Source organism: Eptesicus fuscus, chromosome 17 (assembly GCF_027574615.1).
Source record: "Eptesicus fuscus isolate TK198812 chromosome 17, DD_ASM_mEF_20220401, whole genome shotgun sequence".
Taxonomy (NCBI): domain Eukaryota; kingdom Metazoa; phylum Chordata; class Mammalia; order Chiroptera; family Vespertilionidae; genus Eptesicus; species Eptesicus fuscus.
The window spans coordinates 12,965,154-12,980,564 of record NC_072489.1 but is presented as its reverse complement, the minus strand read 5'-3'; the positions used below and the strand labels follow the sequence as shown (position 1 = coordinate 12,980,564).

At 53.2% G+C, this 15,411-nt stretch overlaps 1 protein-coding gene across 1 annotated transcript in view; it reads right to left on the bottom strand.

Annotated features, from left to right (window-relative positions):
- The window catches only part of DLG5 (discs large MAGUK scaffold protein 5), a 112,227-nt gene that overhangs the window by 22,393 nt on the left and 74,423 nt on the right, over window positions 1-15,411 (bottom strand). The window contains exons 7-14 of the mRNA XM_008145304.3: window positions 14,156-14,468; window positions 9,671-9,855; window positions 8,042-8,167; window positions 4,658-4,790; window positions 4,091-4,218; window positions 3,360-3,535; window positions 2,943-3,046; window positions 296-388 (exon numbers count right to left, since the gene is read on the bottom strand). Coding sequence (XP_008143526.2) covers window positions 296-388; window positions 2,943-3,046; window positions 3,360-3,535; window positions 4,091-4,218; window positions 4,658-4,790; window positions 8,042-8,167; window positions 9,671-9,855; window positions 14,156-14,468 — 1,258 coding nt within the window. The remainder of the gene's footprint in view (window positions 1-295; window positions 389-2,942; window positions 3,047-3,359; window positions 3,536-4,090; window positions 4,219-4,657; window positions 4,791-8,041; window positions 8,168-9,670; window positions 9,856-14,155; window positions 14,469-15,411) is intronic.

Sequence of the window (15,411 nt, the reverse complement as noted above, 5' to 3'; positions counted from 1 at the left end):
AACTTTATCACGTACTTCCCAAAACTAAGGTCATTCTCCTCTGTGACCCCAATACTGTCATTGCTCCCATGAAAATCTACAATTCCTTAGGATCAGCTAATTATTCAATCCAGATTCAAATGCACCCCACTACCCCCAAAATGTCCTTCACAGTTTTTAATTTTTGTTTTTAAACCAGATTCTGGTTGGGGTTCATGCGCTCGCTGCACTTCGTAAATCAATACCCCTTTTCCGAGTGACACAGCAGTGGAGCTGCGGCTTTGCGAGAGCAGGGACGGGAGGGCGGGACCCTTACCTTCAGGAGGGAGAGGGTCAGGGAGTCCTGGCAGCTGCGCAGCAGAGACTCACACTCATTCAGAGACTTGTTGTCCAGTGCGATGCCATTGATCTAGGGCCAAAGAGAGAAGCTGTCAGGCCCGCCGCCAGGACAGTGGGCCTGGTTCCGTAAGGTCCCCAAGTCTGCAGCTGGCGGAGGAGCAGCCCTGCCCGTAAGGCCTGAGGAATCCAGGCAAGGGGCTTCCGTGGCACATGGACCACACAGCCTCGAGAGCACTCTACAAGAAGATGTGTGTCTGACTAGGACCAGGACACCAAGGTCACGGGGACAGCCGGCTCTGCTTCCTGCTGTGTAAGGTTGGACCCGACTCGGAACGCCTTCGTGCACAAATTGGAAGATAGTCACATGAGTCCCCCAGGGGCGGGAGGAGACCAAAAAACGCAGCCATGGTGTGGAAGGCCTCTGCAAACTAGAAAGTACCACGTGAGATGAAGTATCGTCATTGTTCACAAAGACACACCACCACCGCTTCTGCTTGAACTTCTGTCCACATCCCTCTCGGGTGTGCTCCAATCTTAGAAGAAGTGTATGAGCAACAGGCGAACAGTCAGACCAGGCTGCACCCACACCGGGAGCATGACACCCAGCAGTGGGAAGGAACAACAGCCAACCACACACTGTACCATTCTACTCAACTACCATTCTCGAGGTGACAGAGGTATAGAGATGGAGAACAAACTAGTTGCCAGGGCTTCTGAATGGGGCAGCGGGTGTGGGTGTCACTATAGAGGGGTAACAGGTAACACGAGGGAGACTGGTGGTGGAACAGTTCTGTCTTGATTTTCTTTGGTTACCTAAACATGATCAAGTGACAGAATTAAATACACACACTGTACTGTCAACTACCTGGTTTTAATATTACAGCTATGTAATATATACCCTTCACCCAGTTTTCCATTAGGGAAACTGGTTGAAGAATATATAGGAACCTCCCTATACTACTTTTTAAATATTAATTATGAAATATTTTAACTGAATTATAATTATTTCAAGGTCAAAAGTTTAAAAAACATATGCAGAGGGATTATTTTAGAGTGGTGGATTACTTTGGTTGTTTTTTTCCTTATAAATTTCCCATATCTTGAAGTTTTTCACAATGGCCATGTTGCTTTTAACGTCTGGAGCCCCCCCAAACCTGAAAAACACTGGCAAAGATGTGAGGTGAGGAGCTCCCACACACACTGCAGGTGGGGTTGAAAAGGCCAGGGCCTGAGGGGGTGCAGGGGAGGATCATATCAAACGTTAAATGCTTATCTGACCCAGCAGTTCCCCGGCCCCAGGGATAACCCGCCGTGGCACACTCTCGGGGGGCCCCATGGGGCCCGTGGAAGGAAGGATGCAGCAGGTGCCATGCAGCACAACTTGTAAAGGCAAAGATGCCCCGAGTTTCCGCTGGGGGCGCAGCTAACAGCCTGTGCTGCTGCCGCTAAGGAACCTGCAGTCCCTGCAGGACCCCGACACAGCGAGGAAGAAGCGCAGGGCGTGCGTCACAAACAAAACAAGGCTAGCGGCTCGGTCTACGATGATCCCATCCGGTTTTGTGTGTGTGTGTGTGTGTGTGTGTGTGTTTAAGTGGAAGATACCATGTTTTGAACATTTCTGGAAGAAAATACAGTGAATTGTTAACCATGGTTACCATGGGAACTGATTGGCGATGCGTCCAGAACTGGAGGAGTTACTGCCACTGTGCCGGTTGCAGGGACTGGATTTTGGGGGTGGGGGGGGGCAGGGGGTGTCATGCACACGCATATGCCTTCACTTTTAAAGAGTTACTTACAAAGACTAAACGTGCATGCTCTATGACTCAGCCCCCGCACGGCACTGTGGGTGTGGTCACCAGGGATCTGCTAAGTCTCCCCACAGTGGCTGCTGCACACAGGTGACGTCCATGCAGGGCTGTTTGCAATGGCAGAAACTGAGAACAACTCCTAGGTCCATCAGTTGTGGAATAATTTAAACTACCACGAGGTAGACAAAAACAGTAAGGATCAACTTGGAAAGATATCCACAATGGCAAACTGTGGATAACATTAGAAGATTCCATTATCGTATCGTAAAAAGCGAACAAAACCCCAAAACCCCTATCTGTGCACACAGATCTGCACGAGCCCTTGTGGTCTGGCTGGGAGCACATCTCCAAAAGCGGGTAGAGATGCCTCAGGAGCAAGATCACGGGGAAGAGGGGACCACCACTTTACACATTTTGGTATTGCTTGAATATTTTACTGCAAAAGAGTCTTACTTTGGTAATAAGAAAATAAGTTTTAGAAGAAATGGATAAAATATTAAATAAAAAAAGATTTCTATAAACTGATTTTTTTTAAATTGGCCTCACTATGCATTCATATATAGAATAAAGGTTGTAAGAAATACAGTGAAAATGTTAACAAAGGTTATCTACTCCTTCCTAAACCTTTTCTGAACTTCTGAATTTTCTACAGTAAATAGAAACATACTATTAGAAGGGGGGGAAATCATATTTAAATGTTCACGTTTAAAGAAAAAGGCAAATATAAAAACTGTGTTCATTACGTCTTGTTCACACCTCCCAAATTTGAATCTAACTGCCTATATGTGCAGCGGACGGCCCATCCTGGAGACTTACCGCCACAATCCTGTCCCCCACGGCAAGAGACCCCTCTTTGGCGGCGGGGCTTCCGGGCACCACGGCGGCAGCATACACTCCATTCTCCAGACTGATGCCGCTGTCTGTCAACCACAGGTGTCCCCAGTTAACCCCGCCCAGGTCGCATGGCCCCTGGTTGTCCCGCCTCATCTTTGGGAGACGCTCTTACGAAGTGCCTGTCCATCCCAGCGGCCCCCCAGGCCAGACCACCCAGGAGCTCAGGGACGTGTGCTCTGGGGAGTGACTCAGACAGGCAGGACCCGGGACCCATGTCGGGAGAGCACATGGGGTACATTCAAGCAGCATCAGCACCTCAGCCCTGGGAATGAAGTGCACCCGAAACACAAGGAGGGGCCCCTGCCGTCTGACGCCTCTGCCCAGGCCACGGGCCGCTACCTTTCTGCCCACTCAGGCTGATGTGCAGGGGCGTGACCACCTTGCCGCCCAGGGACTTCCTCCGCCGCACGACCATGTTGATGGCCCCCTCCCCGTGGAGGAGCGCCTTGAGGGCCTGCTTCTTGTCCTTGTTGATGAGGTCCACGTCGTTGATCCTCAGCAGCCAGTCATTGACCCTGCGGAGGACAGCCCGCTCAGTGCCCATGCAGGCCTTGGGACCGGTGGGCCGCTCAACTGTTCCCACGGGGAGCCGAATGCCAGAAAGCAGGTGCCCCACGTACACACTCAGAAAGAGTCCCCCTTCCAGGATGGCCGAACGTTAAACTCGCAGGTGCTGGAGCTAGACTGCCTGGGTTCAAGGCCTGGCTCCGCCACCTACCAGCTGAGTGGCCTAACCCCTCGGGGCGTCAGTGTCTCCATCTGTACCATGGGGTAGCACCTACCTCATAGGATTGTAAAGATTAATGAATTATTTTAAGTACTTAAACCAGCAATGAGCACACAGCACTATTTTCTCATCATTGGTATTTCATGGAATGAGCATGCAATGCACATCATACGCTCTCACACATGGCATGAGCCCTTTTCTACCCAGAAACGCAAACGGGATGTATTCATTTAACTGCCACCTGGCTCTCTGGGGCCTTCCACTAAGCCAGGGGAGCCAGGGGGGCCAGGGGGGCCCCACCCTCCCCACCCTCCCTCAGAACTTGGGCTTCCTCAACTCTTACCGTAAGCGGCCGTCTGCAATGCTTCCTTTGTCCACCTTAGTGACAAATATGCCGCAGTCCCCGGGCAAACAAGGCTCATTCACACCTTCCGCCATATCGAACCCCAGTGCCTTCAAGTCAATGTCCTCCTGTCGAAACAGCAGCAGCAGCCGCACACTTTACGAAGCAGTGATGAGAAACACGTGGCTATAAACCCCAAGCCACGCCCTCTACTGTGGGGCTGCACCTTCGCCATGATTGACGGGGCACTTAGGCCCCAAGCAGCAGCCTCTGAGCTGCTACAACCTGCCCCTCTCAGCCACTCAGACACACGTCGCCACCAGCACCCCCCCCGCCGGGGCCCTGCTCCTCCCTCTCTGTTCCGTGTGCCGTGTCAGCATCCGCCACGCAACTCAGGAAACCATCTGCTATAACCCAGCTGGAGCAAGTGCCGGAAAGGATGCATTTGCGCCCCGGGAGGAAAAGCTGAACCTCCAAACTAGCCACTGGGACACTGGGGGACACAGAGAGGGCATCCAAAGTCTTCATGTCAGGAGAACGGGCAGAAAAGACACGATGGAAGCTCACCGTCTCCCTTTCAAACTCTACAACTTCCGTTTCCCACTCCATGGAATCTGTGTCGATGGCCGAGTCGTGGGAGCTGTGGGCCATCAGCTGCCGGAAGCGGGCCTCCTTTTCCAGCTGGGATTCCATCTGCTCCCTGTGAAGAGAGGGGGCCATGGCCATGGCCCTGTGAGAGGCGAAACATCCCACCCAAGTCACAGCCTGGAAACCAGGGGACCCCCAATGGGCTTTCATCTCGTCCTTCAGCCAGCTGCCCGACAAATCTGCAACCCAGGCCCAGGCTTCTTGGATTTCAATGGGTTTTTATACCTTTTTTTGAAAGACTCAGAAATTCTTCTCACATTTATCTAGAACAGGCGTCCTCAAACTACGGCCCGTGGGCCACATGCAGGTGTTTTTGCCGTTTTGTTTTTTTACTTCAAAATAAGATATGTGCAGTGTGCATAGGAATTTGTTCATAGTTTTTTTTAAACTATAGTCCGGCCCTCCAACGGTCTGAGGGACAGTGAACTGGCCCCCTGTTTAAAAAGTCTGAGGACCCCTGATCTAGAAGTATCATGCAGTTCTATGAAAATGCCAGCAAGACATTTTCATAGGTACAGACAAGACTAACGTTTATAGGGAAAGGCAAAAAAGCAGAACAGCTACACTCATTTAGAAAATGAAGAATTAGGTGGGAGAAACCACTCTGCTCCAATTTAAGAGTTTTTCTACAGCTACAGACTCAAGGCTGAGGGGAACCGCCAGGAAGAGAGACACACAGATCAATGAACAGAAGGAAGGATCCAGAAACAGCCCACCGAGTACCAAAGGTGCAGACGTAAGGGAACAGAGGAAGGATAGTCTTCAACTAATGATGGAGCCACTGAACATCATGGGAAAAAAAGAATCTCAACCTGAACACCATACTTTACTTAGAAATTAACTCAAAATGCATCACAGATTTATATGTAAAAAATAAATTATAGCCCGGCTGGTGTGGCTCAGTGGATAGAGCGTTGGCCTGTGGACTAAAAGGTCCCAGGTTCAATTCCAGTCAAGGGCATGTGCCTTGGTTGCGGGCACATCCCCAGTAGGAGGTGTGCAGGAGGCAACTGATCGATGTTTCTCTCCCATTGATGTTTCTAACTCTCTATCCCTCTCCCTTTCTCTCTGTAAAAAATCAATAAAATATATTTTAAAAATTAATAAATAAAAAAATAAATTATAGCCCGGCTGGTGTGGCTCAGTGGTTGAACATAGACCTATGAACCAGGAGGCCACAGTTTGATTCCCAGTCAGGGCACATGTCCAGGTTGTGGGCTCAATCCCCACTAGGGGGCGTGCAGGAGGCAGCCGATCAATGATTCTCTCTAATCACTGATGTTTCTATCTCCCTTTCCCTCTCCCTTCCTCTCTGAAATCAATAATATATATTTTTTAAAAAACTATAAAACTTTTAGAAGGAAAATACAAGAGAAAAATCTTCAAGATCTAGGGCTAGGTTAAGGGTTCTTAGACATAACATAATCCATTGAAAATAAAAAAAAAATTTTAATCAATAAATTGGACTTGATCAAAATAAAAACTTAATCTCTCAGAAAGACCCAGTTAAGAGGGAAAAAAGGAGTCAGAAACCTTGTCCTATCACTTGCATATAATGCCCTTCTTCCTAAAACCCAGGCCCAGACCACCTTCCCCGTTCACTAGCCCTGTCCCAGGGGCTCCTGGCTGACTCTGGACCAACTTTTGTTTCCTGCCCCAGTGAACAGCTCCAGGTCCACACCTTGGCTGGGCTGTGCTCTCATTGGCCAGCTCTAGAATGCCACTCAGCCTCCCCTGGGCCCCGCCCCAGCCCAGCCCACCCCTGTGCAGCCGGAAACTGGGCATTGAATGTGACTGCACTCCTCTCCTCCCTCCCACGGGGCACCTCTGCTGCTCCTGCAGGCTGGGGGCTTCCTGTGCAGCGGCGCGGACTCCATCACCAGCACCCCGGTGAGAGAACTCAGAGGAAAGGAGGTGCAAATACAACTGTGCTGCACAAGGAAAGGAAGCTGACTTCTTCAGATGGTCCAGGCAGCCTGGCGCCAGGAAAATGGAAACTCCTCCTGTCTAAAGCCCCAGGGGGTCTAGGCTGCACCTTAATTGGATTCCATCACTTGCTAGATCCAATGTGGGTCCCTGGAGAGACTGTCGCTTTGCAACCACTGAGGTTTTCCTTAGAGCACTCAAGGCCCAGAGGTTCCAGGTTTCTATCTAATGAATGAAGTGCTCTTCTTCTGTTAGATGTCACTGATGGGAAGGGGAAGCTGCACGCCCTTCAGAAGGGCGCAGCTCAGCGAGCAGGGCTGGCACACTCCCACGCCCCTGCCTCTCGCCTCCATCCCTGGGAAGCTCCTGGCACAGACAGAGCCGCTGCTCCTCAACCAGAATCTGGTCCTGGGCTGCCGTGATGGCTCCTGGGCTCTGCAATTTCTCTCTCTCTCTCTCTCTCTTTTTTTAAAAATATATTTTATTGATTTTTTTTTTTACAGAGAAGAAGGGAGAAGGATACAGAGCTAGAAACATCTATGAGAGAGAAACATCGATCAGCTGCCTCCTGCACACCTCCTACTGGGGATGTGCCCACAACCAAGGTATATGCCCTTGACTGGAATCGAACCTGGGACCTTTCAGTCCGCAGGCCGACGCTCTATCCACTGAGCCAAACTGGTTAGGGCTGCAATTTCTCCTTTTAAACTTCGATATTTGTATTTTCAATCTACTGCTTAGCGTCACCAAGCCTTAAACAACACCCTGGGAGCTCTGCTGTCACAGAGGGGGGTTATCTTACATTCCAAACAGTCTCTTCCAGATGGGCATCCGAGTAACACAGCAGGACAGACTGTGAGTGGTCGTCATAATTGCCTGCAAACTACCACAACCGTCATCACTCTGCTCCTTTGTACTTGTCTCTCTGATGGGCCTGCCTGTGGTCTGTCTCCTTCTGTGTGCCGTGAGCCCCACAGGGCAGGGACCTGGCCGGCCTGCTCGGCCGTCTCCCCTGTGCCTCCCACAGGCCTGACCCAGAGCGGGTTCAGTTGATGAAAGAGTGAGGGAGGGAGGGAATGGACAATGCATGCTCGCCTGTGCCCAGGTGGGCTGCCTTGAAGCAGGCCCTTCTTCCTATATGCCTTTGCTCACAGCGCACACCTCCATGTGCTCACCAAAGGGCCACTGCCATCTTCTCGGCTGGTCTAAGAATTTCTAATTAACTCTGCACGTGGAGGCAGCATTTGAACCCATCCTACAGATTGACAGAATAAGGCAGAGAGAAGGAACAGACGGCCAGGCCCTGCCCTGAGCGGAGGGTGGGCACTTCCCTCCCAGGTACACGCGCAGCCCGGGCAGGCGCCCACCCCAGCGTACTTGAGCTCCTTGAGCTCCCGGCTGACGTCATTCTTCTGTTTGCGAGTGTCGTCCAGGCTGCGCAGGGCCTCCGCCAGCTCGGTCACTGCCCTGTCCCGCTCCCGCCTCAGGTTGTCGCAAAGCGTCCTGGCAGAGGGCACAGGGCAAGGTCAGCATAAGGGATAAGGGACGCAGGACTCACGGCCTGCAGTGAACACCCAGGCGCCTGCCTTGCCCCAGAGGCACAGGAATGTTTGAGAGTTTGGAGGAAGGCCATCAAAGGCCAACCCCACTGAGGGGCAGAGGCGACATGAGGACCCAGGAGAAGAGACCCCCCACCCGTTATTGGGCAACAAGCACTGGGTTCTAACACCCAGTGCTCACCCCAGCGCCTCACCCTCAATGTGCCGGGGTTAATGACCACCCTCCCCAGCCCACCCAGCAGGCCCTGTGCCCAGCACCGACCAGATGCCTAACAACCCACATGAGGCCTCTCAGAGCTGCCCCCACCCCACGACCAGACAGGAATCGTGCCTCGCGCCTCTCTGTGGCCTGAGCTCTGCGCAGGTGCAGGCTGGACAGCTCCGCTAAAGGACATGTGGCCTCCAGGACCTCAGGACCAGCTCAGCTCCTCAGAAAGGAAGCGGGGACAGGCGGCGTGGCGGCAGGGCGTCTGTGCTCCGCGCCACCTCCGGCACTACACCTGCCACTGGAAGGACCCTGAGAGCTGGAACCCCCCTCCATGGCCCCAAGTCCCCCCCACCCTGAACCCTCACCTCCTGGCCAGCCTGCATGGACATCAGCCTCTCCTTCAAAAGGCCACAAGGGATCTTTCAGAAATTCTCAATGACCAAGTCCTTGCTCACTACCAACACCCCACCCCAGCCTCTCCTGGCTCTCCCTCAACTGGAACCCACTCCTGGTTCCTTTCAAGCCCTTACAACTGCCCCCAGGACACTGTCAGCTGCCTGCTCCGACGCCAAGGGCGAGACCTGCTCAGTCACACCCACGTCCCTCCTGCCTCCACATCACACCTGTGCTGATGATGGTCGCTCAGGCCGCAAAGCCCGTCCATCCCATGTGGGAAAATCCCACTCATGCTTACATTCTCGCTCGGATTCCATGCTTTCTGGGGAAACCTCCCCATCTGCTCCCCCTGCCCAGTGCCCTGCCTGCCCCCTCACGGCCCTGGAATTCCGTTCACGCATCCTCCTGCCTTCCCCTCTGCCCTGGCTGGCAGAGCTGCCCGTGGCCCCCACAGGCATCACCCCACCTGGGAGCTTTGGAGCTGTCTCCCAGGATCTCCTTGCTCAAGGGACCTAAGATCCTGGCACATAGTAGGGGCCCATTAATACTTCCTGGGAGAATGCAGTTCTGACTGTCAGTGTCATCAGCAGCCCCCTGAGAAACCAGCCTGGTCTCGGGCCACCCCACAGGGTCTCAGTGCACACGGGATCTGGGCGAAGTGCAATCGACGCAGAGATGCATGGAAATTCTAATGCTCTGAGGCGAGTGGGGCGTCGCCCAGGGTGAGAAGGGAAGAACCCAGCCACTCTCACCTTACCTGGACCCGTGGCGAATGACTGCGGCCCTCCCCACAGACCCAGGGTGCCAGGGGGACCCGAGCCCACGCCGCCCAGGGCACCGTACCGGATACTGTCGCGCTCGGCCACGATCTTGTCCCGCTCCTGGAAGGCCCAGTCCCGCCGGCACTTGGCCACGTCTGCCTCTTGGAGGGCTTCCTTCAGCTCCTGGCACAGAGCCTTGCACTGCTTCCGAAGGGTCTCCGCCTCCTTGTTGGCTCTCCCGGCGTCGATTGCCACTGTGTCTTTGATCTGGTGGGGACGAGGAGCCAGCAGAAAAGGAGGTTAATGGGCCTTCTGGCTCAGGAGTACCATCCGATGGACGGGTGCCGGGGCTGGGCTGAACTCTCGGGAGCCGGATGGAGGGGAACACTGGGGCCCCAGCCAGAGCTCACCCCTACACCCCCTGCTGCACCCCTACCTCCCAGTGACCTTGCACCCCACAGCCATACTCAGACCCCTAGTGACATTAGCCTAAGTCCAAACTCTCACCACTCCACACAGTGCCTGGACTAGAACCCCAGTCTCTCTCAGCCAAGGTCTCAGTGGCCCAGGGGGGCCGTCTCCCCTGGAGGGCTCGCTCCAGGCTCCACCCTGCCACTTACATGGCTTGTATCTCACAGGGAGCCACCATGTCGTTCTAAAGTGCCCCTGTGAGCCCCGCCTGCGTGGCTCAGTGGTTGAGCATCAACCTATGAACCAGGAGGTCACAGTTCGATTCCTGATCAGGGCACATGCCTGGGTTGCAGGCTCCATCCCCAGTGGGGGTGTGCAGGAGGCAGCCGATCAATGATTCACTCTCATCATTGATGTTTCTCTCTCTCTCCCTTCCTCTCTGAAATACATAAACAAACAAACAAAAACATAAATAAATAAAAATTTTAAACAAAAATAAAAAATGAAGTGCCCCTGTGACAAAACATAAAGAAGCAAGGCCCAACTGCAGTGAAGGGTGGAGGTCCTGGTCAGGGTCATGTCCGACTCTGGCCGCAGCGCAGTTTCTGTACTCTGGTTTTTGTAGCCTGGCATCCTGGGTTCCTTTCCCATCTGAACAGGCAGCAGTTTTGCTGGTGAGGGCCTGTGTATCTCAGTTCGATTTAAAAGCTGAAATCGGAAGCATTTGCATCTTGACGCCTCCCCAGAGCATTACACGCTCCGTTAAAATTCAAATCCAACCCTTAGAAGTGCTCATACAGAAGCTCCCCTGTGCCTCTGGTCCTTGGAAAACACGGGGAAACGATCAAGCAAGTGTCTACTCCTACTCTCTCTCACGGGCTTCCTGCTCACGGGCAAAACACAAACAAGACCGGGGAGGAGCAGACCCTGCATCTCCGCCCTGGACTCTGCGCCCCTGAGTGACAAGCGTGAGGAAGACAAGCACACAAGACGGCTTCCCGGCCCCACAGCAGACGGCAACACGCCTCCGCGGAAACACGCCCCAGAGACCTCGCAAGTTCAGCCAAGAGACGAGGATGACGGAGACAGAGGGAAATGCGTGCAGTCGGCTTCTAACTCCCCCTCATCTCTCACGTCCAGAGTCAGGAGGAGCTGGGGGGGGGGGGAAGGGGGGGAGTCTGCACAAGAATAACACCTTAACTCGAGAGAGTGACAGTGTCACGCTCTGCTGAGACACTCCCCAGGATCAAGTCATGCCAAATGATTTCAGTTTTTATTTTCCCCACTTTTATGCAGTGCTGAGTATTTGTTTAGTTTGATATATTTAAAAAACCAATTATTTTTATTAACTCTAGCATGAATTTATTGTAATGAGTATTAGGTTTAATAACGTTTTCTTAAATTTGTATTTTACTCAATGTTTTATATTAACATAGTTTTCTATTTGAAACGTGTTAACATGTGGTTTCAATGAAAGGTCTTTCCTTTTGGCCCTGGATAAGCATCTCGAGCTGAAGGCTGGAGGTGGAGACAGAGAGACCGACGCCAGGGGATCAGGCAGCACCTACTCTCCCCCCGCCCACCCCGTCTCCCCTTCCTTCCGCTGGGGCCATCCTTGTTAGTCTCCAAAATGAAAACACCTCCAAAACACTGTTTCCTTCTGAGAAACGCTGGAAGCACAATACTTGGTTTTATTGAGAGGGGAGAGGAGGAATAAGGTATCATTAAAAGGGCAACAGAACTGGGGAGCTGAGGTCCCTTGTCTGAGCCCCTGATTACACCAATGAGGAACCTCAGGGTCCAGGAAGTGACTGCTCCCCGATGTCCACCCAGGGGAGCTGAGCCCACACCCCAGGTCCCCAAGATTCTTGCCCCTGTGCTTCTTCCTCCACACCATGCAGATCTCACTCTGCAAAGGCACCACGCGTGATGTCCTCTGGCCACCCTGGGTGACCTTGGGGCGACAGGCTAAGGAAGGGATGGGCTGGCTTTCACAGGACACTCACCCCACCTAGACCTAAGGCCAAGGAGAAAGGCCTAGGGGCAGAGCCCACACCAGCGGGTCTCGGGTCTCGTCAGGCCCCAGGGAGATTAAGAGCCTCCCACCCACACCTTAGAGCCAAAATGGCCCGGCCACAGACCTGGCCTGGCCCTCTTGGGAGAGTGGGGACGTGGTCTTGGAGAAGCCACACAAAGCGGAGGAGGAGCTGAGGGTTTCAGCTCTGGAACCTGCCCGGTGGGAGTGGGGGCGGGGGCTCTCCTGCCTGCTGGCTGGATCGGTGCCTGGAAAAGATTCCTGCCTCAGCTGACAGGCAGACTTGACACCCAGCCAATGCCCCCTGCGAAGCCGGAGCCGGGCTCCAGGCTGGAGGGCACGCATGGGTGCGGGCAGTGGGGGGACGGGCTGCCACCAGATGCTAGCACTCGGAAGTCAGCGGTTCTTCATACTTCTCGGTGCTTTCCACATTCCTACAAAGGGCACGGTTAACCTCCTAGTGTCAAGAACCCCTCCGCGTGGGCCGCGTCCTCTCCAGGCTCATCTCTTATGTGTCTCATACGTCAGCCTTGACTTTCTAGTGTAGTGACGGGCTGGCTCCGTCATTTCCAAAGATTTCCTCTTCATCATTTTGTTTTCCTTATTTGATAACAACATTTTCCCAACCATTAAGTTCTCAGATGCCGGAGTGTGAAAACCAGGAGTTGATAGTTTTTCCAGGACAATTACCATGTTCTAATATATTCTATTTGCTTATTAGAAATTCCTTCATCACGGCCTTTTAAAAAATTCATCGAAGTAAACTCTCCTTTTCACAATGAGGAGCCTTGACGGTTTGGAAACGTCTCACTCCCTTGATATGAAATTGCCATTAGTTGGCCCATTTTTGCCTACAGAACACTTTCACAGGGTTCCTGACAGAGTAGCTAATAATCATCTTAATAATAAAGATTCAAATCATTCCTACTTTGTGCGGGCACTAATCTAAGTACGTTTTCAATATTAAATCATGTGCTCGCCACAGCCCCCTGAGGTAGATGCTATCCATTATCATTTCCATTTTGCAGAGGAGAAAACTGAGGCCCCGAAATATAAGAGGTCACATGACTGAGAAGGCCCACTCCAAGCACAGGGCCTGTGCCCCTGGCATCCATGGCCCCCGCACTACCTGGGCATCAGGAGATGTCACTGCTCACAGAAAGCCTCACAGGGCCCTGGCCATGCCTCAGGCATCAGCCCTGCCTCGTGCTGGGTCCAGAGGCTCTGGCTCCCACAACCCAATGCCCGCCATCCCCTGCCAATGCGCCCAACCTTTAACAACCTACACAGGAAAGTAGAATGGAGAGGCATTTCCATGGGAGAAAGTCTGCTATGGTCAAGTTCAGCAGGTCTAAACAGAGCCACACACTGACCCGCAGGATGGGAAGGGAGCCTCAAATCAGGAAGCCGGCAGGACACATCCGCACTTGGGGTGAGGGGTGTCAGCAATGAAGCCAAGGGGCCAGGAGGCAGGATGAAAAGGGTCCACACGGATCCATCCCTCAGGAGTCAGGCTGAGTGGTATAACTCTAATGCTAGTGAGCCCCAGGCCCCAACCCCGGAGGCCTGTCCCCCAGGAAGCAAGACTGTAGAAGGGCCTCTGGCACAGCCTAGTATACCATCTTCCCAGTAGGCGCTGCTGCCCCTTAAAGAGCAGACCCCTCAGATGCTGGGAGAAAGGAGCCCTGAGCGTACTCTTCTGACTCATGAGGCCAAAGGTACCTACGGCTTTGGGAAGTTGGCCTTGGGAACTTCCTTCTTAATGAGCAAGTCTTCGAGATACCTGCTGGCTTTCAGCACAAGACTGACCAACGATGACTTAACCAAGCGCTCGAGTGTGAGAGTGTCTGTGCTTTCTTCCTACACTGTGAGGAGTGGAGGCTCAGACCACGCGGGGCCTCCCCTTGCATCCCTGTAGCACTGATTAGAGCCGGGCCCTGAGCGCAGCGAGCGCAGCCACTTCCTGGGCAGCGCCCATGACCCAGCCAGCACGCAGGCCTAAGAGGAGAAGCCCTTCACTCCAACTTGGGAGCAGGCTGCTAGCTGGACACCGTGTGCACCGCAGCCCTTCCTCCCTCGCCGCTGTCCCAGAGTCTGGGAGGCCAGCGCCCAGCCACCTACCTGCCGCAGGGCCTCCATCTCCTCGCTGGCCGCCTTCTTCTCCGACGTGCTGCTCTTGAGCTTGGACTCGGCCAGCTCCACTTCGGTCTGCAGCTTGTCCAGCTCGGAGATGACCTGGTCGCGCTCGCTCATGATGAGCTTGTACTCGCTGTACACCGCGTCCCGCTCCTCCTTGTACTTCTCCGACTCCTTGGCGGTCTTCGCCTGTGTGGTCCTCAGCTCCGTCAGCTCCGACTGCAGCAGCTCCATCTCCCACTGCAGGTCCTTGTTCTGGGCCGTGGCCTTGTTCAGCTCGTGGTGGATCGCCTCGAACCTGGGGAGAAAGGCAGCCAGGACATGGGGGGTGGGGGGCGGAGACCTGCCCGGTCAGCTCTGCCGTGCTGGACAGTCAAGCATGAAGTTTCAAGTGAGGTCATTCTCCGCGCCCCCAGGAGGGAAGTCACGGAGCACCAGTGCCCGGGACCGGGAATTTTTCTCAGCCTTTACAAATACCGAAAGTTGAACTGAGGACTTCATGTCCCTGCTCTGCTAGGAACAGCAGCAAATGTCTTCCACAGTCAGCTACATGATTATTTTAATGCTGGAAACACAGCATGGGAGAGATAAAGTGGCCTATCAGTCATTTCATCCCACCACCTCACTTTACAAATACAGAAAGTAAGGAGATGTAGGGGGCTGGCCCAGAGGCACCGGGTTAGTGTGAGAGCAGAGCTCAGCCCTTCCAAGCCAGGCAACCCTGCAAGTTAAGAGCCTGCGGATCCAGTGGCATTTCTGAAAGTGTGTCCTTAGAACACCCACCCCGCATGGCGCTCCATTAAAAAGAAGGAAAAAAAGTATGTTCTTGGATGATTATGTTTGGGAAACACTGCATTCTGCCTAGTGCTCAGGACCAGCGTGAACGCTCTGAGAAGTCCCGCATGGCAGACACCTGTGTCTGTGTGCAACCTGGCAATTCCAAAACCTTTTTCTATCCAGAGAACACTTTTCATAAGAAAGCAATGAGCGCTCCAGGGAACTGGGATTCTGCAGAAATGTACTTCACAGAATACTGTTTGAGACCAGGGCTCACTTCCCTATGGATTTGATACCTTAATAAAAAATTTAAAAAATTCTGGAAGAAATGATGCCTAGGACAATTAACTTTGCAATTTGGTAGGCAAGTGACTGACAGAGGGGAGAGGCTTGTGGGAACCCTAGGAAATGAGACGGTCAGAACACCCCAAAGTTGTTCAAGAGAGGAAGAACTTCTCCCAAGA